Genomic DNA, 20,598 nt, shown 5'->3' with positions numbered 1-20,598 from the left:
AGCCTCTGCAGGAGAACAGCCATGTCTCATTCCCAGGCCTTCCTGGGGCAGAGCTCCCCTTGCTGAGCGCTCATTGGCAGCAGGGCAGTGGAGCCATCGGCTGCTTTCTCTGCCCTGACTTTCTGTGGCTGCAGCCTGGAGAGATTCTGACCCGATACTCTGCCCCTGCATGTCTCTGTGGCTGGAACCCAGCGGGAATAAGCGGAGACATTCAGCTGATGCATCGCAGGGGAACCATTTTAATTAAAAGTGATGCTTTGGTCAGCGGGGTACGGACTTCTTTGGGAATACAGGGAGGAGAAGTGAGCAGGGTGAGCAATGGAGAGGGGGGTGGAGGAGATGTGCCTTGTCAGGGTTAGCTCTGAACTCAGCAGCTTGGCCAGGGAAGTGGGAAGTGGCAGGGTGAGCTCAATCCTCAGAGGCCTTACCGTGGGGCTGGTGCTCTTGGCAATGCTTAACAGTGTCCTGGAAGCCTGGTGCAAACTGGGGTATGCCCTCCCCCCAAACTCAAAGCATTTGCTGCTCCCCAAATACCAATCCCTCTCCCAGCAGAGAATGGGGATGCCTGTGCACTGCTTACGGATGTTTAGGGGCACAGGGACCTCATGTTAACTCTCTAGCTCTGCCAGAAAAGAAATCTAAAACTCAGCAGGGCCCTGCACCAGGTGGATTAGGGCAGCAAAGTGGGGAGGCACCGCAGCCACAGGCACCTCCTGTGGGTGGGAATCACCACAAGGCCCCATGTCCTGCTGCAATCTCAGCTGCTGTGCTCGCAGCTCTGCTGGCAGAGGGGATCCATCACTGCTGGAGTGTTAAGACAGAAATTACTTGTGAGGGTGAGTATGGTTTGAGGAAGAATTAGGCAAGGGGACTCTTTCTCATGCAGAAGTGAGGAATCCCCAGGAACTGGGAGGCTTGAAAGAGGGCCAAGCCCTGGTGTCCATCCTAAAAAGCCTCTCTTAGGCTGGTTTTCTAGCTAGAGCCTAGTCCACCCTGGGCATCTTCCTGCCTTCAAATAGGATGCTCTGGGAAACAGTCCCAGACACCAAACCACACAATTCTAAATTACCAGGAATGTTTTCCCATTCAAACACCCACTAGGTCTGTTTTCTACTCCTGGGATAGTCATGGTAAACCACATCCAAGCCCTGCAGGCTGCACCTGCCCAGAGCCATATCCCTGGAGGAGTCAGAGGTGGAGCAGCCTCCAGCCTGGCAGAGAGGCAGGTGCCATGATGGTGAGAAGTACCACACTCCTATCCAGCAAGGATGTGTCCCACCACCGTCCCACCTTGGCTAGCAGTAGCCTGGCCATGTGGCCAGCACTGAACCCACCACATAAACCACAATTACATCTCAGGTAATGTGGGGAGCATTTCCAGCCTGCACTGCTGGTTGCTGTGAAGAGCCATATTTACCAATCAGCAATAGCAAGACAGAGGGAGCATGGCAGGAGGATGGAGGTGGGGAAGTTGTGCCACCAGACCATGGCAATGCCTGGTGAGACAGCGAGGAAAGGGTGGAGAGTGACTACGTGATGCTTCTCAGGGAGAACTGATCTTATTAATAAAAGCTGCTCCTTCCCAAGGCCTTGATAATCTCTCCTGCTGCAGATTATTTACAGCTGTGGAATTTAATACTCCAATGAACAAAGCTCTCTGAAGCACAGAGGGAGCAAGCAGACTGTTAACCCTTCTGCATGGCACCAGGGGCTTTTGGCTCAGGTTTGATGTCTCAGTGTAGCTGAGCCACAGGCTGCCACAGCCCCAGCAGATCTCAGCACCTATGAGGCCAGCACCAAAACCAGGCTGAGACTCGGTAGAAAGTCAACCCAAAGGCCATTCAAACTCCTGGATTCTGTTAATTAAAAAGGCAGGCCAGTGAACAGTGCTCGGAGGCAGAACTTGGGCAGGGCTGGGGGGCTGTGTTGCCAGTGAGGTGCTGCTACATTGCACCACCAGGTAAGCACTTGACCTTACAGGTACTGGGTCAATAAACTCAGCCTCCAGGGTGAGGGGATCCCTAGGTAAGCTATCCACCCCTGATGTTCAGTGCCAGGTGTGTGAGACCTGGGAGCCTTGCTGCGTGTCTGCCACATTGCTGGGGACACAACTGCAGCACAGCCCTCCTGCTGCCTTCTCTGGGACCACAGAGCCCATGGCTAAAGCAGATGCATTAGGATATGCTCTGCAATGTAACCCCTTCCTCAGAGTGTCTTGAAATCTGGTACATCTCAAGAGGAGGGCATAGGAACCATCAGACTTGGCTTATTGCCTGAATGGCCCCTTAAACACAGGTGATTTGGAGGGGGAGACAATAGGGTGGGCTTGAGGCACAGCCTGGCGAAATCAGAGGTGAGAGGGATGCACAGGAAGGACTGGGTAATCTTATGGGCTTGTCCCACCAGTGCTTGGACATGGTTTAAGTGTGTGCATTGCTGAATGGGATGGGCACAAGACAGCAGCTAGGGTAAGGGGTGGGCTGACAGATGGAGAAAGAAAGACAAACACCAGCCTCATATGCTAAAATCCACTGACCACCCCATAACAAAGTGGCAGAATTTGGAGCCATGACTGCAGCCTGGGTTTGGTCTGCACCTCTCTTAGCATGCCTGTTCTTCAGACATTCCCCAAGGACCACACAAATTGTTGGTCTAGTTCTGCACAGCATCCTTTAAAGGGTCACAGTAGCATCCCTGCCATAAACTAGGAAACTATAATCTCTAGACATGATAAACAGCCCCTATCCAACCCCCCTAGTCCATGCAGGAAAAAGCAGAATTCATGTGGGATCTTTTGTCCCCACAGTCAGTAAAAGCCTGGCTGCTGAAGTGCAGGAAACACAGAGCTTGTGCACCAGCTCTGGAGTCCCTTGGGGTGGTAGTCCCTTTATATCTCAGCAGCACTCAGCCTTTGCACAGCACCAGAGCAGCACAGAACACCTGCCCTAAAACCTCCCAGCATTTGCCTCCCAGGTTATGCAGCCCCATTGCTCTGAACTTGAACCCTTCTCCCTGCCCTGTGATGCCCTCTGCCAAGGATTTCTCAGGGCTCTTCCCCATCCTTCAACCACCCACAAAGGAGTAACTGGAGGTTGTAGAAAGTATTTTAGCTCAGCCTCAGGTGGCCCAAAATTTGCTCAGGACAGCCCATCAATGCTGCATTACCCGATTCTTAAAAGTCTTAATGTTTGTTCAGCCTCCCCCAGAAGCACAAGGTACTGCCTGCAGCCATCACTCTGCATTGGCAGTGTTTTGCCCTCGAGTTTCCCTGCAAGCAAGGCAGGCTGGCAAAGTGAAGACACCAGCAGTGAAGGGAATGCAGGGAGTAGGGGAAGGGTGGATCCTGCCCCCCAGAGCCTGATGGGTGTTTGGAGATCCTCCCCTGCAGGCAGGAGGGCAGCCTGGCTTCCCTCTCCCCCAGGTTCCACTGCCTGAGCTGTCAGGCCTTCCTGAGGAACCTGCCTCTGCAGGGCTGCATTTGATGCCCTGGAGGTCCCCATGTCCTCAGCCCACCCCAGTGCAGGTGAGGCCTCTTGGGAACATATTCCTCCTCCACAAGGCAGAGCTGAGGCAAAGTGTGGGACTAGTGAAGCCAGTCAAACCAGCTATTTCCAGATGTTAGCATTACAAAACACGGATGGGAGGCTTCCTGGAGCTGTCTAGAGCCTCTGGAAGAATGTCCAAGATCCAAGAGTCAGGCCATGGAAACAAGGGCAAAGATAACATCTACCACCCTACCACTTCCTCTCCTCACTTTCTACTTCTCCGAGCAGAGTTTTCTGCTGCCAGTGAAGTGGAGCCTTTCCTACCCTTCTCCAGACACCCACAGGGAATCTTGAGCATTGTTCTGAAGAGGAAAGTAAATATGATTAGGAGTAAAGCTCAGGTGGCTGGGCAGCACACAACCATTGTCTTTGCTCCAGTCAAGCACAAATACAAAACCCCAAAAGCTTGTCCTGCAGAAGTAACAGGTCCTGCTGCACTGGAGATGGGCACCACCTTCCCAAGCCTCCCGTGCATTCCAGGCAGATGCTTGGGGTGAAGTGTGAAAGCTCAGGACAAAACAGCACCTGAAGGCCCTCAGCAAGGCTCCCTTAGGGATGGCCTGAAGCACAGGAGTAAAAAATACATTCTGGTCTGTTCAGCTTTGCCATCCCTGGCGAACCTAGGGTGGTCTGGTGTTGTCAGTGCCTCCAGGGAACTGCGAGTGCACCATCAGAGTAGACTGGGCATCACTCAGCCCACTGTAGCTCTCTGTGCCCCATCCCAACATGTGGTGGCTGTTTAAGTGAGCAGCACCAGGCTTGGCAGGACCAGGACATCAGGGAGCACCTGAGCTCCTCCTAACCCCTGAACACAGTGGATGAAACATGCCCCCCAGCAGTATATGCCACCCCTAATGTTTGACTGCTGCTTTCCCAATCCACATTACTCATTTTGGAGCCAAGAAGGGAGCACCATGACTTCCAATCACTGCATCATAATCCCCAGAAATGTGAGGAAGATTTACCTCATCCATGGTCACATCCAGTCTTACAAGCTAGAGCAACAAATCTTTTAATCCCAAGAGATGTATCTAATATGGGAAGCCACATTGTGGTGCCATAGTCACAACTGAGGGCCATCAGAGGAAGACATTTTTGTCCATGTCCTGGCCTTGGCCCTGGGGAATGGTCACCAGTGCCCCTCATACTCCATAGCCATAGCTATGAAGAGCAGCTCATTTGAGCTAGAGGGCGGGCTGGATATGGGGTGCAGCCTTGTAACAAAAGACCTTGGATGTCCTTCACAGGCTCTGCCTTAGGCCATGATGTACCTTGGGGGCTTGCATGTTTATTTTTACAGAGCTGCATTTGGTTCATGGAGTTTACAGCCAGCCTTCAAACACTTGCAAAGCAAGCTCATATTTCCAAGGCCCAAGGGACAGCCTGTCTTTGGTGTCTATGCCACAATAACCAGGCACATCACTCCCCAGTCTTCTGGGTAGGGTGTGTGTACTTTTCACACTGAGCACACTCACTGTAGCCAGCATGGAGGTGAGCATCCAGGTTCGTTTCGAGCTCTGTTGAGCAGTGAAGCCCTGGGACAATGAACTTCATGAGGCATCTTGTGTTTTGGGTGAAAGGAAAAATGAAAAAAAGGTAATTTTATTTCCTCCAACAGCCTGTTTGATTGAACACTGCCTCTACTGCACTCTCACAGAAGGTGAATGGATGTGCCTGATGCGTTTTCTCCACATCCTTCTTTTTATCCTTCTGTCATGAGCCCTCATTAATCTTTCTTCTTTCTAGGGTAGACACTCCTGAGCTTTCCAATTCTATTTTCTTGTTAGAGAGTGTATCTGTGACAGGCCTAGGAAAATTTCCATCCTCTATCCTTGATAAGTTCTGAGATAAGCTGACTAGCCTGGCATGCTCACTTGAGGCTCCACCACTGCAACAGCACTCAGACTAGATTCAGTGTCATTCAGCACCCGATTTCTTATGCTGTAGAACAGGAGAAACTGCTCAGAAAATGAGGTGGCAGTGCTGTAGTTGGTGCTAGTGCACTCAGGGGAGAGCCCTTTGGACAGTGACCACACAAGCTGTAACTTTGGGACTCTGTCCTGGCAGCGGTGCCAACCCCACCCCCCTTCGCTCACTCCCAACTCTCTGCCCCCTTTACCCCCTCTGCATTCCCCAGTGCAAGTGTCCAGCCCATTGAGTTTCCCTGATGGACGCTCTTCCCCTGCCCTCATCTATCTTGAACAGCAGCTGCAGGACATAAACAAGTGTCCAGCTGTTTCCCTGTCCTCTTTGCTCTTCCTGGGTCATGTCAATCCTAGACAGCCCAGCCTCATTCAGATGAGATGCAGACACTTAAGAAAATGACAGCCCTCACTCGTCTCCTCAGAAGGGCTCAGCAGGGTCCTGCTGCTGCTTCTGTGTGCGGCTGGGTGGAAAATGCTGCTCAGACTGCAGTCTTGAGGCTCAGCATGCCTTCCCCTCAGGGAAGGGGATCTGGCATCTATATGGAAGACCCTAGCAAGGAGTGACAGTGCATTCTGAGGGCTTGTTTTGCATCAGGAGAGCGGCCCAGCTCAGGGCTTCGCAGGAGAGCCAGGCTGTGCCTCCCTGCTGCCCACCCCTGACTCCTGTTCTGCGGCCCCCTGCAATCCATGAGCAGCATCCTGCTGCTGTCCCTGCTCTTCCCAGCCAGCTGCCAGCCCCACGGCAGTCAGAATGCTGCTTTGCACACCGATCTTCCCAGTGATCTTCCTAGACCCTGACGCCCCTGGTTACCCAGCAACCTTCCGTGGAGACAGGGCTCAAGGGCAGTGAGAATTCCCTGGCTCTCCCCGGCTCTTTTCCCGAGGGAGGAGGGCAGGCTGGGTTCCCCCCGAACCTTCCCGCGGCCGGCCGGAGCTGCGCCGCCCTGCTGAGGCAGGGGGGATTCCGTGCCGCCGGTGAGGCTGAGGGCCCGCGGGGCACGGGGCAGGCTGCCGGGCACACACGGCCACATTGCCACCTAGCCTCCCGCCCGGGGATGTGCAGCCCTGCCGGCCGAGCCTGGGCCCGTCCCCGGCTGCATCGCCCCCAGCCCGGCTGGGGTTTCAGCTCTCTCCCCCTCCTCCCAGCCCCAAAGTCACCAGCTGCTCCCCCCAGCTCTGGGGTCCATCCGCGCTGCTGGCACAGGGCCACAGCCGGAGCTGCCTGTCTCCCAGCCTCAGTCTCCAAGCAGATGGAAGACATCAGCTCCCTGCCGCATCCCTCCACGATAATCTGTCTCGCCCGCTTCCTTCCAGGGACACCTCTTCTCACGGCCAGCAAATCCCCAGTGCTTGCCTGTCTTTTTCCAGGCCCCAGCCTCATCACGTATCTTTCATGGGTAAGCATCTTCCCAAAGGCCATCTCTCCCTAACCGAGCAGGATGCGCTAAAAAGGACACCTCTTCCCCAACTCCCATGGAAGAATGTCTGGGCACAAAGTCCCCACCTTCACCAGCAAATAGGCACCCTCTTGGGAGTTTCAGCTGATGCAAATCCTATATCCAAACACATGGGAATGTACAGTAACCCAAAGACCCAGTTGGAACTGAAGGGGGGGCACATTTGTAACGAGGCAAGAGGACTCCAGGACTCTGCCTTTGGCTTCCCTTTGCAGCACATGGCAGCTCCCCCAGAAGCTGCACAGGAGATGAGAGAATTCTTCCTAAGCATGTGTCACCCTGGAATTTTTTTTCTATTGTTATATAGAAGCACGTTAATGCCAGAATAATAAACAGGGACCAGGGGAGAAAGTGACCTTCTGGCAGCAGCTGAGATAGGAAGTGTTTTGGTTTTACTTCTCTCCTCTGAGGGACTCATTCCACCTGCCTGTAGCCATCCTGTAAGAAAAGAATCTGCAGGAAGAATTGCTACACAGGGAGGAAATCACATCTGCTTTCCTAGTAGGATGGATGCAAAAGGAAAAGCCTCCCATTTGGAGAGAGTTCAGCTTCAGTGGACCCTAAAGAAGGATGCCCCAAGCCAGAGCCCAGGAAACCCAGTAGCTGCTCCCAAGACAGCACTGGCTCACTGCTCAGAAGACTCTGGAACAGAGCAGAGCACAGCCTGGAAGTTGAGAGCAAACAGGTATTATCCCCTGTGCAGAAACAAAAGAGGGGACCTGGAAATGAGCATCCTTGAGCAGGGTCTGCTCAAAGGAAAAGATGGAGAGCTTGGAGAATCCACATCATCCTGGGCAAGGCTCCATCCATCTGCCCCTCCCTGCACAGGCTCTACTGCCAGAGCTCACCATCCTGCAGCCATGGCAGGGCCCAGAGCACTGGGATGGGTGGCAGCTGGCTATGAGCTCATCCACAAGCTGGACCCTTTCCCCTCAGAGAGATACTGCTACAGGCAGCACCCGGAATTTGCCAAGCACAGAGCTGTCAACATAGGCCAGGGATTTCTGCTGAGACCATATTCCTCATCAGGGGAGACAGGTAAAAACTGCAGGGGACGCCCTATGAGATATGCTTAGCTTAGCTGTCTGCATGTCTGCTTATTAAGCTCTGAGATTAAGGATTTAGTTCCACACGTCTCAGTTTACTTAGAACTAAAGCATCACTTCACATTTTAATCTCAAGTATGCTGCATTGTCTTGCCCGCTTCCTCTCGTGCCCTCTCCCCATGACCTCTTCCTCAGCAAAATGCTGGAAAGTTATTAGCAAATATTATGTGAAATGTTTAATATCCAAACAGCAGGGTCTGGCATCCCATGAGAGATTCATAGCCCCTATGGTCAGGACAAGAAAAACAAGGATTGTTTGCAGGCGCCCAGGTCCTGCTGGTTGATGCTTTGAGGCTGGAGTTGTTGTTAAGCAAAAATCTCACAGTAAAGTACCCCTTTAGACAAGTTATAAACCAGGCTAGGCAGGAATGAGGTATTCAGCTGAGGTGAAATCCACTTTAGCTCTACCCACAGACTGTGCACAGAAACAAAATACCCCCTACAAGTGCTACTTCAAATGCTATTCTCCAGCACTGTGTTAGTGGAAGGCATTTTCCTCTTCTCTTCTCAAAAGCACTTACATTAAGGAAGGCTGAGCTCCTTTTGCCTGCAGGAAGGCCGGGACAGACCTGTCAATTTGCTTCTGATTTATTAAAAAATTATAGAAGTATGTGTTTAGTGTTTATCAGGGTTGGAGGAGTTTCAAAAGTTGCAGAAGGCTTTCTAAAGCAAGACCTTAGAGCAATTGAGTGGCATAAATACTTACCCTAAAATTGCATAAAAGCATATATCCTTTTTCTACTCCAAATATGATCCAGAAACAAATCTAACCATGAAAAATAAGGGCAATGGACAATGTCTGAGACATCAGGCTGTGCCATGTCCTTGTGACCCTGAAGCAAAACCCACCCAAGGGAGGGAGGCCAGTCACACTTTTCACTGTGACTGCCACTCAGAGTTTGCTCACTGTCCCACTTAGAGAAACAGCATAAACATCTCTGAGCACACAGAGTTCCTCCTGGAAGTTGACTGCACTCAGATTGACTGGAAACACTGACTTCAACCAGGCGAGCATCTGCTCTGCTCCTGTGCCATTGGGCACACACCTACGGAGGAGGCAAGCCCAGGGCTTAAAGGCAATGCCCACGGGGCACAGAGGACTTGGACCAGCAAACCAAACATTCCCCAGCCCCCAGACTGCAAACAAGGAACATGCTGCCAGCAGCATGATTCTGCTTTCCCACAGAACTGAGTTCACAGGGAAATTTTACTTAATGGGACAGTGCCATTACTTAAAGGTTAATATTGAAATTAAACCTATAGTGTAATCTTTTCTGTGATACCTGGAGTAATGGAGTTGGAGGGGGTCGAGGGCTCACTTTTTCCAGGGACAATGTGGATTTCACAGTGAGGACCATGGGGCAGATACATCTGCAAGGAGTAACTGGAGTGTGCGATAGCTCAGCACTGCATTCTTTAGACCTTCACACTGAGGCAATGCAGAGCCAAAGCAAGGAGCTTTCCCAGCATAAGAGGAAGAGGAGGCAGAAGGGCAAGGAGCAGCCAGCCACCACTGCCACCCGACCTCTGAGGAACAGGCCTAACTGCTGCTGCCTGCGCCCCCTGCACCCTCTTCCCCAGCACTGCTATGTCTACGAGTGCTCTGCACTGATGTCCCTTCACCAGTCACCAGCACCAAGCTTCTCTGCTCAGCTCCATAGAACAGCAGCTCTTTGGCTCCTGGATCCCAACCAGTCCTGAAAGCAACAGAGTAGCATTTGCCCATTGCTGTGCCTAAGCTCAGGAAACTGGACAACAGCCAACCTCACCAATAGCCCACCTCAGATGATGTCTGACAGTGGTCCCAAGAAGCAGTCCAAAAGGAAGCTTCTTTCTGTGGTCCTTTCAATCTGAACCCAGCCCTTGCATTTATCTGAGAACACAGTTTTCAGGGGTCGGTCAGGTGGAGAACACAGGTTGCATCTCTGCATCTCAGCTCACCCTCTGGCTCCCTCTTCAGCTCCCTTTCCTACCTACTTGTGCTTCCCAGTCTCTGGTATGCCCTGTTCAAGCACACACCACTGAAGGGTGTTGCAGGCCACCGTGCCCTCCTCATTCTAATTGTTCCTAAATATTTCTCTTAGGCAAAGAGAGAAACCAGTCCTTTTATTTAATGTGCCCAAAGCACCCATAATTCATTATGTATCTCTCCTACTCTACTACTTGTGAATCCGTTTTGTAGACCTCCAGTATCACTGGGCCAGGGACTGAGTCTTATTCCTGGGGAACTGGGAAAGGCAGAAATAGGGAAAAGAGAACATAATCAATACGGCACAAGGATTTTCACGGTCTCATTTTAATGATAACAGACCAGATTAACACCACAGGAGGAATAAGGGTGAAGGACTGTTTCCCAAACATACTGCAGGTGTTCTGTGAAATAAATCAACCTTCTTTTGGAGAAAAAGAGAATATTTCAATATTTAAATTAGTTGCTTGAAATTCTTAAAAGGGAGGAGATATTCTTGATGAACATCAGCTTTTTCATGTTTCACTGGCTTCTGGAAAAGGACCAAGGAACAGCTACTGCATGAAAAGATATAGAAGGGTTGCTGAAGACCTCTCAGCATTCATACAAAGTTGCGGGCAATGGCCAATACTTTGGAGAACTCGCCTTCTCTTCTTCTCAGTGTATAGGGTATTGGTGTTCTTATTCTAGTGCCTATTGGGTTCCCATTATCTTCTATGAGTACCACATTGTTGGAATCAAATCTAGGCATCATGGTGGGGCCCGGCATCTTGTGCCCAACAATTAAAGCCTTCTTCTTTTCTCCTTTGATAGCCAGAAGGATCTTATCTCCAACTTTGCCAACTCCAGTCTTGTTATACACGTGGATACATTTTGGTGGCCGGTGGTAGGGCGTGTTCCCCAAGGCGCTGTTGTCCACCACTCGCACGCGGGTGAGTTTCTGTATTGCTCGGCACGCTCCAGTGATGCTACCAAAGACAGGAGAGAATGACAGACACATCTCCTCAATAATCCGTGGGGAGCAAAGGCAAACCCAGAACAGAATCTTGTCATTACACAAACCACTCAAAAGGCACCAACAACGAATAGATACCATATGGGTGACACACTGACTGCATTCAATGTGCTCTTTGAAAGCCAGATGCTACTTGGGGCTTTGCACACTCTTTACTAAATGTCAAATACAAAATGACCTTTCTACTCCAAAACACAACTAAAGATGGCATGAAGAGTGGCTTGCATACCATGGGCTTTTTATCAACTGCAGATGATGATGCAGCATTAATCTACAAGCTACAAAAATGTGCTCACTTCTGTTTCAAAAAGCCTGCAGGAAGCTAAGACTCAAGTCAGGCTCCTTCAATCTTGCACACAGTACCCAGCACTAAGAACTTTTATGATCCACCTTCCTTTCACCAAAGTCTGTGAGTCTCACAGTTTATTTTGTTCTCAGTAAGACATCTGAGGTCCTGCTATGGCTGTCCTAAGCTGTTCGAAACTAGAATCTAAGAGATCACCACCATCCCCAAGTAGAAGGAATCCAGAAAGACACAGTCTCTTCTGTATGTTTGCTTTGTGGAAGTAAGAAACAACAAACTGCACAATACTAGTTATTAGGTCCTACTCTGAATATTCTTGGGAACAGCAGGAACATACTACCTTATAGAAACCATTATTCTTTTATTCAGTGAGCTCAAACTCAAGGGATTTGTTGCTTGTCTTCAAATGACACCCAAACACAGACCATTGGAAAAAAAGGAAGATCCTCTCTGCTGCTGAACAACTGCTTTGCAATGAGAAACCTGCTGCCAGCTGAACTACTCAGTGACAGCATATGGAAGTAACCTAACCATTCATCTCGTTTTTCAGAAGTGTGCAAAGTAAATAGGAACCATCATCCCTTCTTGAAGAGAAAAGGCCTGTATTTGCAAAGCTACCTAAAAGAAGAGCACGCACACCAAATGTGGTGTGGATGGACATCAGCTGAAGCAGGAATTTTTACACCCAGTGAAGAAGGACAGTGGAGTCAATCTGCACAAGTCCAGCTCCAGAGGTCAAGCTCTGCCTTTCAAAATCTGTTTCCCACAGCAGAGGCCTAGTTTAGCTTTCCTCTCTCTCTCAGAAGTCACTAATCTCTGCAACCAGCCATGCCATCCTGTCCAGTTCCATCCCATCCTCTGGCAGGGACTGTGGTACACCACACTCCCTCTCCTCTGCCCACCATCTGTGGCTGTACAACAGGGAAAGCAGAAGGCAGGAGGCTGGAAAAAGAGAAGTGCTGTCACAGGAAGGAGCAGGGAAAACCTCAGTGGGACCAAGTGTACAACACAGCAGCAGCAAAGACATATGGATGTGACTGTCCAGGAACCACTAGACAAGAATAACTGCACTGGGAGAACTTTTTCTTTCCCTTTTTTCTTGATTTCTGCCACAGTTTTGGAGGAATACCCCACAAAGAAAAGGTCTCCCCATTAAGTTTTCTAAAGTCCTGTTCACCTTTATGGACTAGACTTCACCTCCCTGTCATTGTCACTTATACATGCTTTAAAGGTATGCTGGCCAATGCTCTCATGCAGCCCACTTAAAGAGAAAGCCAGAAATGCCTGGATACCTCCTTGAGATAGCTCCCAGGTTGTGTATCACACAACCTAGCCCACATCTTAATCCCCCCTCTAGACCACAATCCTGAGAATGACTATTCTCATCCTGTAAACTGAAGCCCTGACCTTTCAGAGTTAGAGATTCCCCAAATTGGCAGAGTGTACTGTGGGATTAAACTGTAAGATTTGTGCAAAGCATTGTAAAATATGAAGTACATAAATTTAAAACTTTAAATGCCTAGAGCCCGGAGCAAGAAACAAAAGAAAAATAACAAAATATACACTGTTAAAGTATGAGAAAGTAATTTTTCAGATTATTTTTATTCTAAATAAATAATAAACTGTTGAATAATTTTGAGCATTGTAATTGGCTCTGCATCAGCAGGGGCTTGTTGTTGGTTTTTTTTGCACTTGCATGAGAAACAGACACTTTCAACTTCTACTTGCAGGCCCATGAATGGCTGTCAAAGGCCTAAAAGCCTCCTTACACACATATGAAAATGCAGAATGCTAGGAACCTGCAAATGGAGTGCCTGAGCTCACTTTTCAACCTATGAAAGGACAAATGTAAGATTTAAAAAAAAAAATTTATTACCCTTTTGAATTACAAATGCTGTGTCTTATTCTTGATCAACTTAACAGCATCTCTTTCAACCATTAAACATTCTGAAGAAAACAAAAGCAAAATCTGAAAGTTACCTGAACTGTCGTTGGATCACAGCACTGCTTAGATGGGTTAAGGATAAACCAACTCGTCTATTCAAGAGAGCCATTTGGTAGCCAACCCTGCAGAAGAAACAAAAGAATTATTAATTCTGGAAAATGGACAGAATTTGGTTTGCTTTCTTTCCTTTACATGAATGACACACTAGGGCCTCAGCAGCTATTTAGATGCTGCAATCCACAGGACACACAGAGTGGTAGCAGCAGCTGCAGCACACCACAAGCAGATCTACAACCCCTGCCTGAATTCCGGAGACAATGTAATTCATACACATATACTACAAAGCTGGATTCAGTATCACTGCATTGCAGTTTCCTAGACACGGAGGTAAGGGCCCTTCTGCGTGCACTGTGAATCACGTAACAAGAAGCAGGTTTGAGAATTTCACATGTGAACTGGTTTAGAGGCTGCAATGCCCAGAAAAAGCCACCATGGTTACTTGTAAAAGCTACCAAGGTTACCTACAAAACCAAGCAAAAGGCCAAACAACCTACAGACTGGCATTACAGCTTCAGCAAGCAATTTGCCAGGCAAGAAACAAGTCAGAGCTCCATTGGTGAGGGCACACTCTCTCTTGGCATACAAAGGTGCTAAGCAGCCTGTTACAAGACACAGTCATGCTGCTGCCAGTCTTGCCCTGTTCGGGCTGCCCAGAGAAGAGTTCCCTGTACCATTGCAGTGCTCACTCCAGCTGCTGTACACTGCACACCACCCTGAGTGCAGCAGCGCTGGGTTACAAGGGTAACCTCACTGAGAGCCACACCCTCCTCCGGGCCTACGTCTGTGGCGGATCCCTAACCCCATTCTGTCAGACTGACTGGGACCAGCTTGCTACGCAGACCCAAAGGCTTATCTGAACCCAGATCACTTTCCCAAACATCATTAGGGAGCCATGACCCAGGTGGTTATGCCGGCAGATCCAAGGGAAGGAAGGAAACAACACAGACCTAGAGCCAGGCCTCTTTCAGGCCAGCTCAGGTACAGCTAAGACTTTCCACCTGACTGCAACTACCAGCATGTGACACAGCTTGCTGTGACCTTGGCAGTGTAACCAACACGTGCTCTGCTTCTCTCCTTTCAAAAGCAAACACTAAAAATCCATTGACCTCAGCTCTCTCTGACAGTTCTGATGAGTTTTGGGCCAAACTATAGTAATACACTGTAAAGCCATTTTTTACACCTTCATTTTTAAAATAAAGCTGAGTTAACTTCTCTAGGGGAAAAAAATACCCACAGAACCTTCAAATAGACAATGCCACAGCTCTTAATACAACCAAGTAAAGTCCAGCCTAAATCTTAACTCCCTCTTTTATTACTTTTTTCTCCAAAGTGTTTGCTTACCTGGGGATGTGTGTAAGTTTTAGGGTTTGTAGCTGTTCTACAAAGCAAGTGTTACCTGAGAGCACGACGAAAAGCACAGGACATGTGCACCACAGCAGTTTAGAGTGGTGCTACCTGGGCAAAGCACAGGTGCCAAACCAACTCTGTCAAACAGGCAGGTTTGGAAAAGAACAGCAATAGCCAAAGCTTACATTTATTTACTTAAAAAAAAAAAAAAGCCACTTTTCTGTGGGGTAGATGATCATCAAATGAGTTGAGAGCTTTCCCACAGTCTCCTCTCTGAAATGTGACTCCAAAAAGGCTGTGTTTATGCCACATGTCCTTACCTGTGTGATCCTAATGCCTAATGACAGCAAGGCCCTGCTGCACTTACAGTGCTCCTGGCAATCAAGGTCCAATACCTGGCCTTGCTGCTGCTCAGATTTCTAAGCAAGTTCAACTATGCTGACTTGCTTTAAGCCCACTATCTGCCTGTATCCTCTTCTGCGTGTGAGTGTGCTGTCTCCCCATGTGAAAGAATCATAATGAGCCTTTGGATGCCTCTACAAAACCCAAAAAAGCAGCAGCAAGTTGGCCTCTCTGTTGTCTCTCATGGACACTTTTTGGGGAATTCAGAGAGCACTGTCACTCCATCTCTATTTCCTAGCAGGCATGGTAGCCTTGGTGGCTAGTGAAGGCGTGTCTGCTCATCCTCATCACTACCTAAGACCAATAAGAGAGGTCTGTGAGCTCATGACAAGGCAAGCACAGCTGCAGGCTCTGCCTGCTGTCAAAGGGACAGCAGCACCAGGACCAGCATAGCCAGATGTGCTTAAAGTACATCTACAATGTACTGAAGTGTTGCATAAACTCTGAAGTCACTCATCACTCCTGGGACAAGTCACTGTTTGTTTCTACCCCGTGGCAGCAGTGAAGGTTTGAAGTTACAAAACTACCAGCGGAAGCATCAACAGCATTAAGTGTCCAAGGACTGTTTATTTCTTCAGATGACTCAGTATCCCCTTCTCAGCTAAGAATCATTCCTCAGTACATTAAGATGTGTCACAAGCTAAGAAATTTCTTATGATTGATTATTTGCTATGAAGCATCCTGTTAGCAACTGAGTAAACAGGAGGGATGCTTCCAATTAGCAGGAGGGCTCAGGGTGGAGGGAAAAGAAGAATGCATCCATGGCATGAAGAACGGCATTCAAGGGTGCAAGTGTGTTCACACACTTGAAGAGTGAATCACAACTTCAGCTATTGGAACATGCCAGCTTCCTTTCTAGAAAGGAACAGCCAGTAGTCTGGGTCTGACTCCAGGTACTCCTCAACCAGATCCAGTCCCAATTTGATCCCTCTGTGGCTGTGAACTTCATCTCTCCTGCCCTCAGTTTCCCCTATGGAGCTGCTAATTACTAAACAATTAAGCTTTGAAAGGCACAGAACCCGTTCACTCTGGCACACGTGGTGCTGCCCCATGAACACTCACAAGCTGGGGCCACAATTGAAGAGCTGCTATAAATCGATGACAGCCATCAGCCCCAGTGCCCCCAGCACTTTTCTCCTTCCCAGCACACATTGCCTCACACCAGGAGGCCTTAAAAAGGCTCAGAGGAAGCTGCACTTAGGCACAGGGAATGTATATGATCCAAGTTTGCTTCTGAAGGTGGCTCTTCGCAGATCACCAGGTTTCAGTGCTCCCAGGTGTATGGGAAGAGTAACCCCATACCCTTCAAGCACAGCAAAATTTGTAGGAATTCCCAGAAGTCTGCCATTGGTACTACCCAACTGATACAGGCAGGAGCGCAGTGCAAAATAGCCTGGACAGACAGAACACCACCACTTACTTAGTACTTAGTCACTAATACACCCCTGACCAAGGATTTATCTTCAAAAGGGGTTTTGGAGGTCATCTAGTCCAATCTCCTGCTCAAGCAGGATTAATTTCCAAGTTTTCCAAGCTAGGCAGGAGCAGTATTTAAATAGACACTATCCTAAAATGAGAAGCCTCGAAGGCAACTATTGGCATAACACTGACCACTCACAGCTGCTCCAAAGCAGCAATAAAGAATCATGCAGAGGAATCTCTTGCTGTTTCTGTCCTGCTACCCCTAATTTCTAGTAGTGGCTCTATCTCATGAAAATCACAGTCATAGAGACACTTTGCCCCTCTCCACATATCTGTTAAAAGTTATCACAGACCTCAGACAAGAGCTCAAAGTAACATTCAGAAAAAGGTGAGGAATTTGTTAATCAAATATTCACTAAAATGACCCTATTTCTACTTCACTGAATTACTTTTGAGCATGCAGTAACCTGCTGCTGCAAATACTCTTCTCAAGGACCCTTCAGCCCTACCCCAATCAATGCAAAAGACACACAGAATTCCAGCACTGCTCAACAAAGAAACTCTTCACCAGTTATAAACATATGGAAGTTATTTATCCACTGCACCATTTTCATGTGCTTTAGCTATCACCTTCAGTGGTTTTCCTTGATATTAAAGAACTAACTTGTATTTGCTGAAACCTTGATTGCTGAAATCTTTTGAATGGAGAAATTTGGAAAGTTTCATCCCAGCTAATAAAATCAGAAAACACAAAAGATACATGTACAGCATGAGTAGACCACCTCAGGGAACTGAAACAGAGCAAGGACATGTGCCAGACAAGGAAGAGAGGATTACATACTCACTTTAAATGAACATCAGGGCACACAGCACCAAGAAAGGAAGCCCTGTGTCCCCCCAACACACACTTCCATCACCTCCCTTAACCTGGCTTTAACACTTATGTAAATCAGTTTTCAGCTAGCTCAGCCTGAAGGCACTGAACCCTGCTGCAAGGCAATGTGGAGCAACACAAGACTGGGACTTCTCCCACTGGCAACCCAGCCTTATGCGGTGACAGTATCTCCAAAGAAACACCAGGAGACCTGGACAAGAAAAGAATCTCTTGTCATTTCAGCAAAAACGTTGGTGTGCTTCACAAGAATGGTCTGCATGAATCTGCTCTGCTAATACAGCCATGGGAGCACTGAAAAGGTCTGCATCTGAACACTCCAGAAGCCAGTGCAACAGCGCTGACTAAGGTCTTATCAGTGGTGTACACCCCAAAAAACAGTCCAGGCACCATTCTTACCCTGCCTGCATCCTAGAGTAAACGTAATTCTAAAGAGTGCTGTTACCGGGCAATCCAGGAGTACTTTCCTTTTTAAGTTTTGGAACTAACTCCTCCTCCCTATATTCCCAAGATCTCTAATTGTATAATCATTCAGCTTTTCCTTCTTGCTGTTGGCAACTCATCCACACAGACAGGCTCCATGGAAAACCAATGGATGTTGCAAAGCAAATCCTAAGGCCAACTACCCAGAGACTGCTGTCAAAGCCAAAGAAACCAGATAAAAATATTCTCACTTTTATAGCAGTGACCTGATCTGCACAGTCAAACAGTGGGGACCAACATCACCTTTATTCTTTTAAAAGATCAAAACAGACATGCTCCAGGCAGCATAAAGATTTGAACTGCATCTGTCATCCAGCATTAAAACACAGGAAATAAACTCAAGGCAGCACATGCAACGCAAATGCCTAAACCCCTACTCTGCCACTGCAGGTCTATTTATAGACTGTCTGCCACAGTGAGCTGCAGGAGCCAACTGTGAACTGGGGGACTCAATCTATTCACAGCTCTCCTCCTAAAGGAAACAATGTGATTAAGGGCTGTGTGTGTTAAAAATACACAAGATATTCATTACCAAGTCATAACTGGTTTTATATTAATGACAAAAAGACCAGGATTCACACAGAGGAATTAAGTCTTTTTAAAATCAGTTTATGAATAGGATTAGCTATTAAACAGGATATTTACTGATCCAAGCTACCAACAGAAACTCATTACAGGTATATCTGTTACAATTTTGAAGCAAAACACACTAAGCTCATTTTTCTAGACCATGATCAGGAATGGCAGATAACAAAACAGCTGCATAAAATAAAACTTACTTTTGACATTTTAAGTATCCAGAAGTCACAACTCCAAGTACTTATGGTACTTATTGTCCTAATATCAGAACACCTAAAATCATCCCATATATTCATATTCACAGCACTGTACTAAAATAGGGAGGGGTTATTCTCAGTGCACCAGCAGAAAATTAAGCTACAGAGAGGACAACTATCTGTGCGAAGTCAACAGAAATGAGCAGTAGGGCAGGTACTGGACTAGCCCCAGAAATTCCCTGTGGGGTTTGAGGTGAAGCCAAGACAGGTCTTTCCCCTGCCTCTGCATTTTGGGAATCACATGTGAATTCGGAGAACTGCCCACACCATTGCAATTTTACACTGCTATCACCTCTCAAATGTCTCTTTACCGGTTTTAGAAGTACTGAGGTCCCAAGAGCAGGACAATGTGGAAAGCCACATGGCCAGATCTGGTTCCCAGCCCTGACCCAGGTGGCCAGCCCTCAACCAGTAAGGGAAATCACAACCCAGACAGCAGTAACCATGCTGGGGGGAGCTGTGGCAAGGACAACACACATAAGAAGGAAGAGAAGATGTGTAGCTGTGTCTCGACCATGAAAAAACACCAGGAACAACTGACCTAGACTAGTTGTTCGCAGAACAAAAAATGATAGTGGCTCTAGGTCTTCCTGATAAAGCTGTACCAGAAAAGGATGCCTAATGCTGTTGGAATTCAGGCTGAAGAGAAGCATGACCTGGAGACAAAGGCACGCTTGCATCACAAGGTAGTACAGAGCTACCTGTAGCTTTGGTGGCATAAGCCTCATCTCTCGCTCAGAAACTTCCCTTAACTCAGTCTCTCTCTGTCCAAAGAAGACCCTCTCAGGCAAGCCTGGAGAGCTCTGGAACCAGAGAAGCCTACAGAGCTCAGATGAGCATCTGTGTCCTGCTGTTAAAAAGGCTGGCTTGCCTACCTGTTTTTACTACAAAGATTAAGTTATTCATACTTTTAAGAAATATGTCATACAGTCTTTTCCCCCAATTGCCTCCCCTTACTCACTGGACCTCCGAAAGAGCTTTCTGGAGAATAACCAGGAAAGCACAGACGAGTGCCCACACTTCCCGAGTCCCCATGACACACGCGAGTAAATGCCATGCTGGTCAGGACACAGGAATTTTGGTCTAACTTTGCTGCATGACTACTCACACCCACAAAAGCCTAACCCCAGCATCGCAGCCCCACGCGAATTCTGAGCAAAGAAACTCTCTGAACATGCAGGAACTTCGGAAGAGTGTTTTCCCTCTCTCCCAGGCTACTCCAGTGGGAGCACAGTGTGCAAGCGACACAAAGGCTCCAGTTCCCAGCTGATTTAGCGGGATGTCGCCACCCTGTGTCGCGCTGCGTGACACTCGGACTCGCGCCGCGCATCTTCGGGGACAGCGTGTCTGCGTCCCTGCAGAGCAGCAGCTCATGCTCAGGGCTCACACCTCCCCAGCCCTGGGCACAGAGCACCGGGGGCACCTGCAAGCCGCTCCTTCCACGGCACGGGCGGCAGGGCCGGGAGCCAGTGGCCGGGAGGGCCCGACTGCCCCCGGGGCCCACAGCTGAGCACGGCAGCGGCACAGCCCCAGCGCTGAGAGGGACCGAGCCGCTCTGAGCCGCTCGGCCACAGGGCCGTGTGAGGGGCCGGCGCCGTCCCCAGGAAAAAGCCAGCGTGCCACGAGCAGGCCGGTCCAGCGGCGGAGCAAGGCCGGCTACCGGCCCTGCTGGGCACTGCGGTACCGAGCTAGGCTACCCTGCGCAGCACTCCCAGCGTCCGTCCCGTCCCGTCCCGTCCCGTCCCGTCCCGTCCCCACTCCCGTTCCGCCGCTCGCGCCCCAGGCCCCGCCGCGCACCCCCGCGTGGAGCGCGCGCGCCCTACCGCCCAGCGCTGCCCCCATGCGCACGCGCGGCGCCGCGGCCCCGCCCCCCCGCCGCTGTGCGGAGCC

At 49.0% G+C, this 20,598-nt stretch overlaps 1 protein-coding gene across 3 annotated transcripts; it reads right to left on the bottom strand.

The window, feature by feature from the left end:
• Positions 1 to 10,311: 10,311 nt before the first annotated feature.
• On the bottom strand, positions 10,312 to 20,571 carry MRPL14 (mitochondrial ribosomal protein L14). 3 transcript variants are annotated; one of them, XM_058020228.1, is made up of 3 exons: positions 20,532 to 20,571; positions 13,302 to 13,388; positions 10,312 to 10,970 (listed from the first exon to the last, which is right to left on the bottom strand). In XM_058020228.1, exons 2-3 carry the CDS (start codon positions 13,373 to 13,375, stop codon positions 10,604 to 10,606), a joined length of 441 nt encoding a protein of 146 aa, XP_057876211.1. In that variant the 5' UTR covers positions 13,376 to 13,388; positions 20,532 to 20,571; the 3' UTR covers positions 10,312 to 10,603. The 3 variants fall into 3 exon arrangements, with proteins under 3 accessions (XP_057876211.1, XP_057876210.1, XP_057876212.1); XM_058020227.1 differs by having other exon boundaries at positions 20,506 to 20,542; XM_058020229.1 differs by lacking the exon at positions 20,532 to 20,571 and adding an exon at positions 19,250 to 20,222.
• Positions 20,572 to 20,598: the final 27 nt, after the last annotated feature.

This window comes from Melospiza georgiana, chromosome 3 (assembly GCF_028018845.1).
Source record: "Melospiza georgiana isolate bMelGeo1 chromosome 3, bMelGeo1.pri, whole genome shotgun sequence".
Taxonomy (NCBI): Eukaryota; Metazoa; Chordata; class Aves; order Passeriformes; family Passerellidae; genus Melospiza; species Melospiza georgiana.
The sequence above is the reverse complement of the archived record's forward strand: the minus strand, read 5'-3'. Positions and strand labels throughout refer to the sequence as shown.

What these genes read in the sequence shown, in the direction of transcription:
- MRPL14 (XM_058020228.1), bottom strand. Translation starts at nt 13,375, where the DNA reads ATGGCTCTCTTGAATAGACGAGTTGGTTTATCCTTAACCCATCTAAGC. An exon ending in GTGATCCAACGACAGTTCAG is followed by an intron (nt 10,971 to 13,301) that starts GTAACTTTCAGA and finishes TGTCTTTGGTAG; the next exon opens with CATCACTGGAGCGTGCCGAG.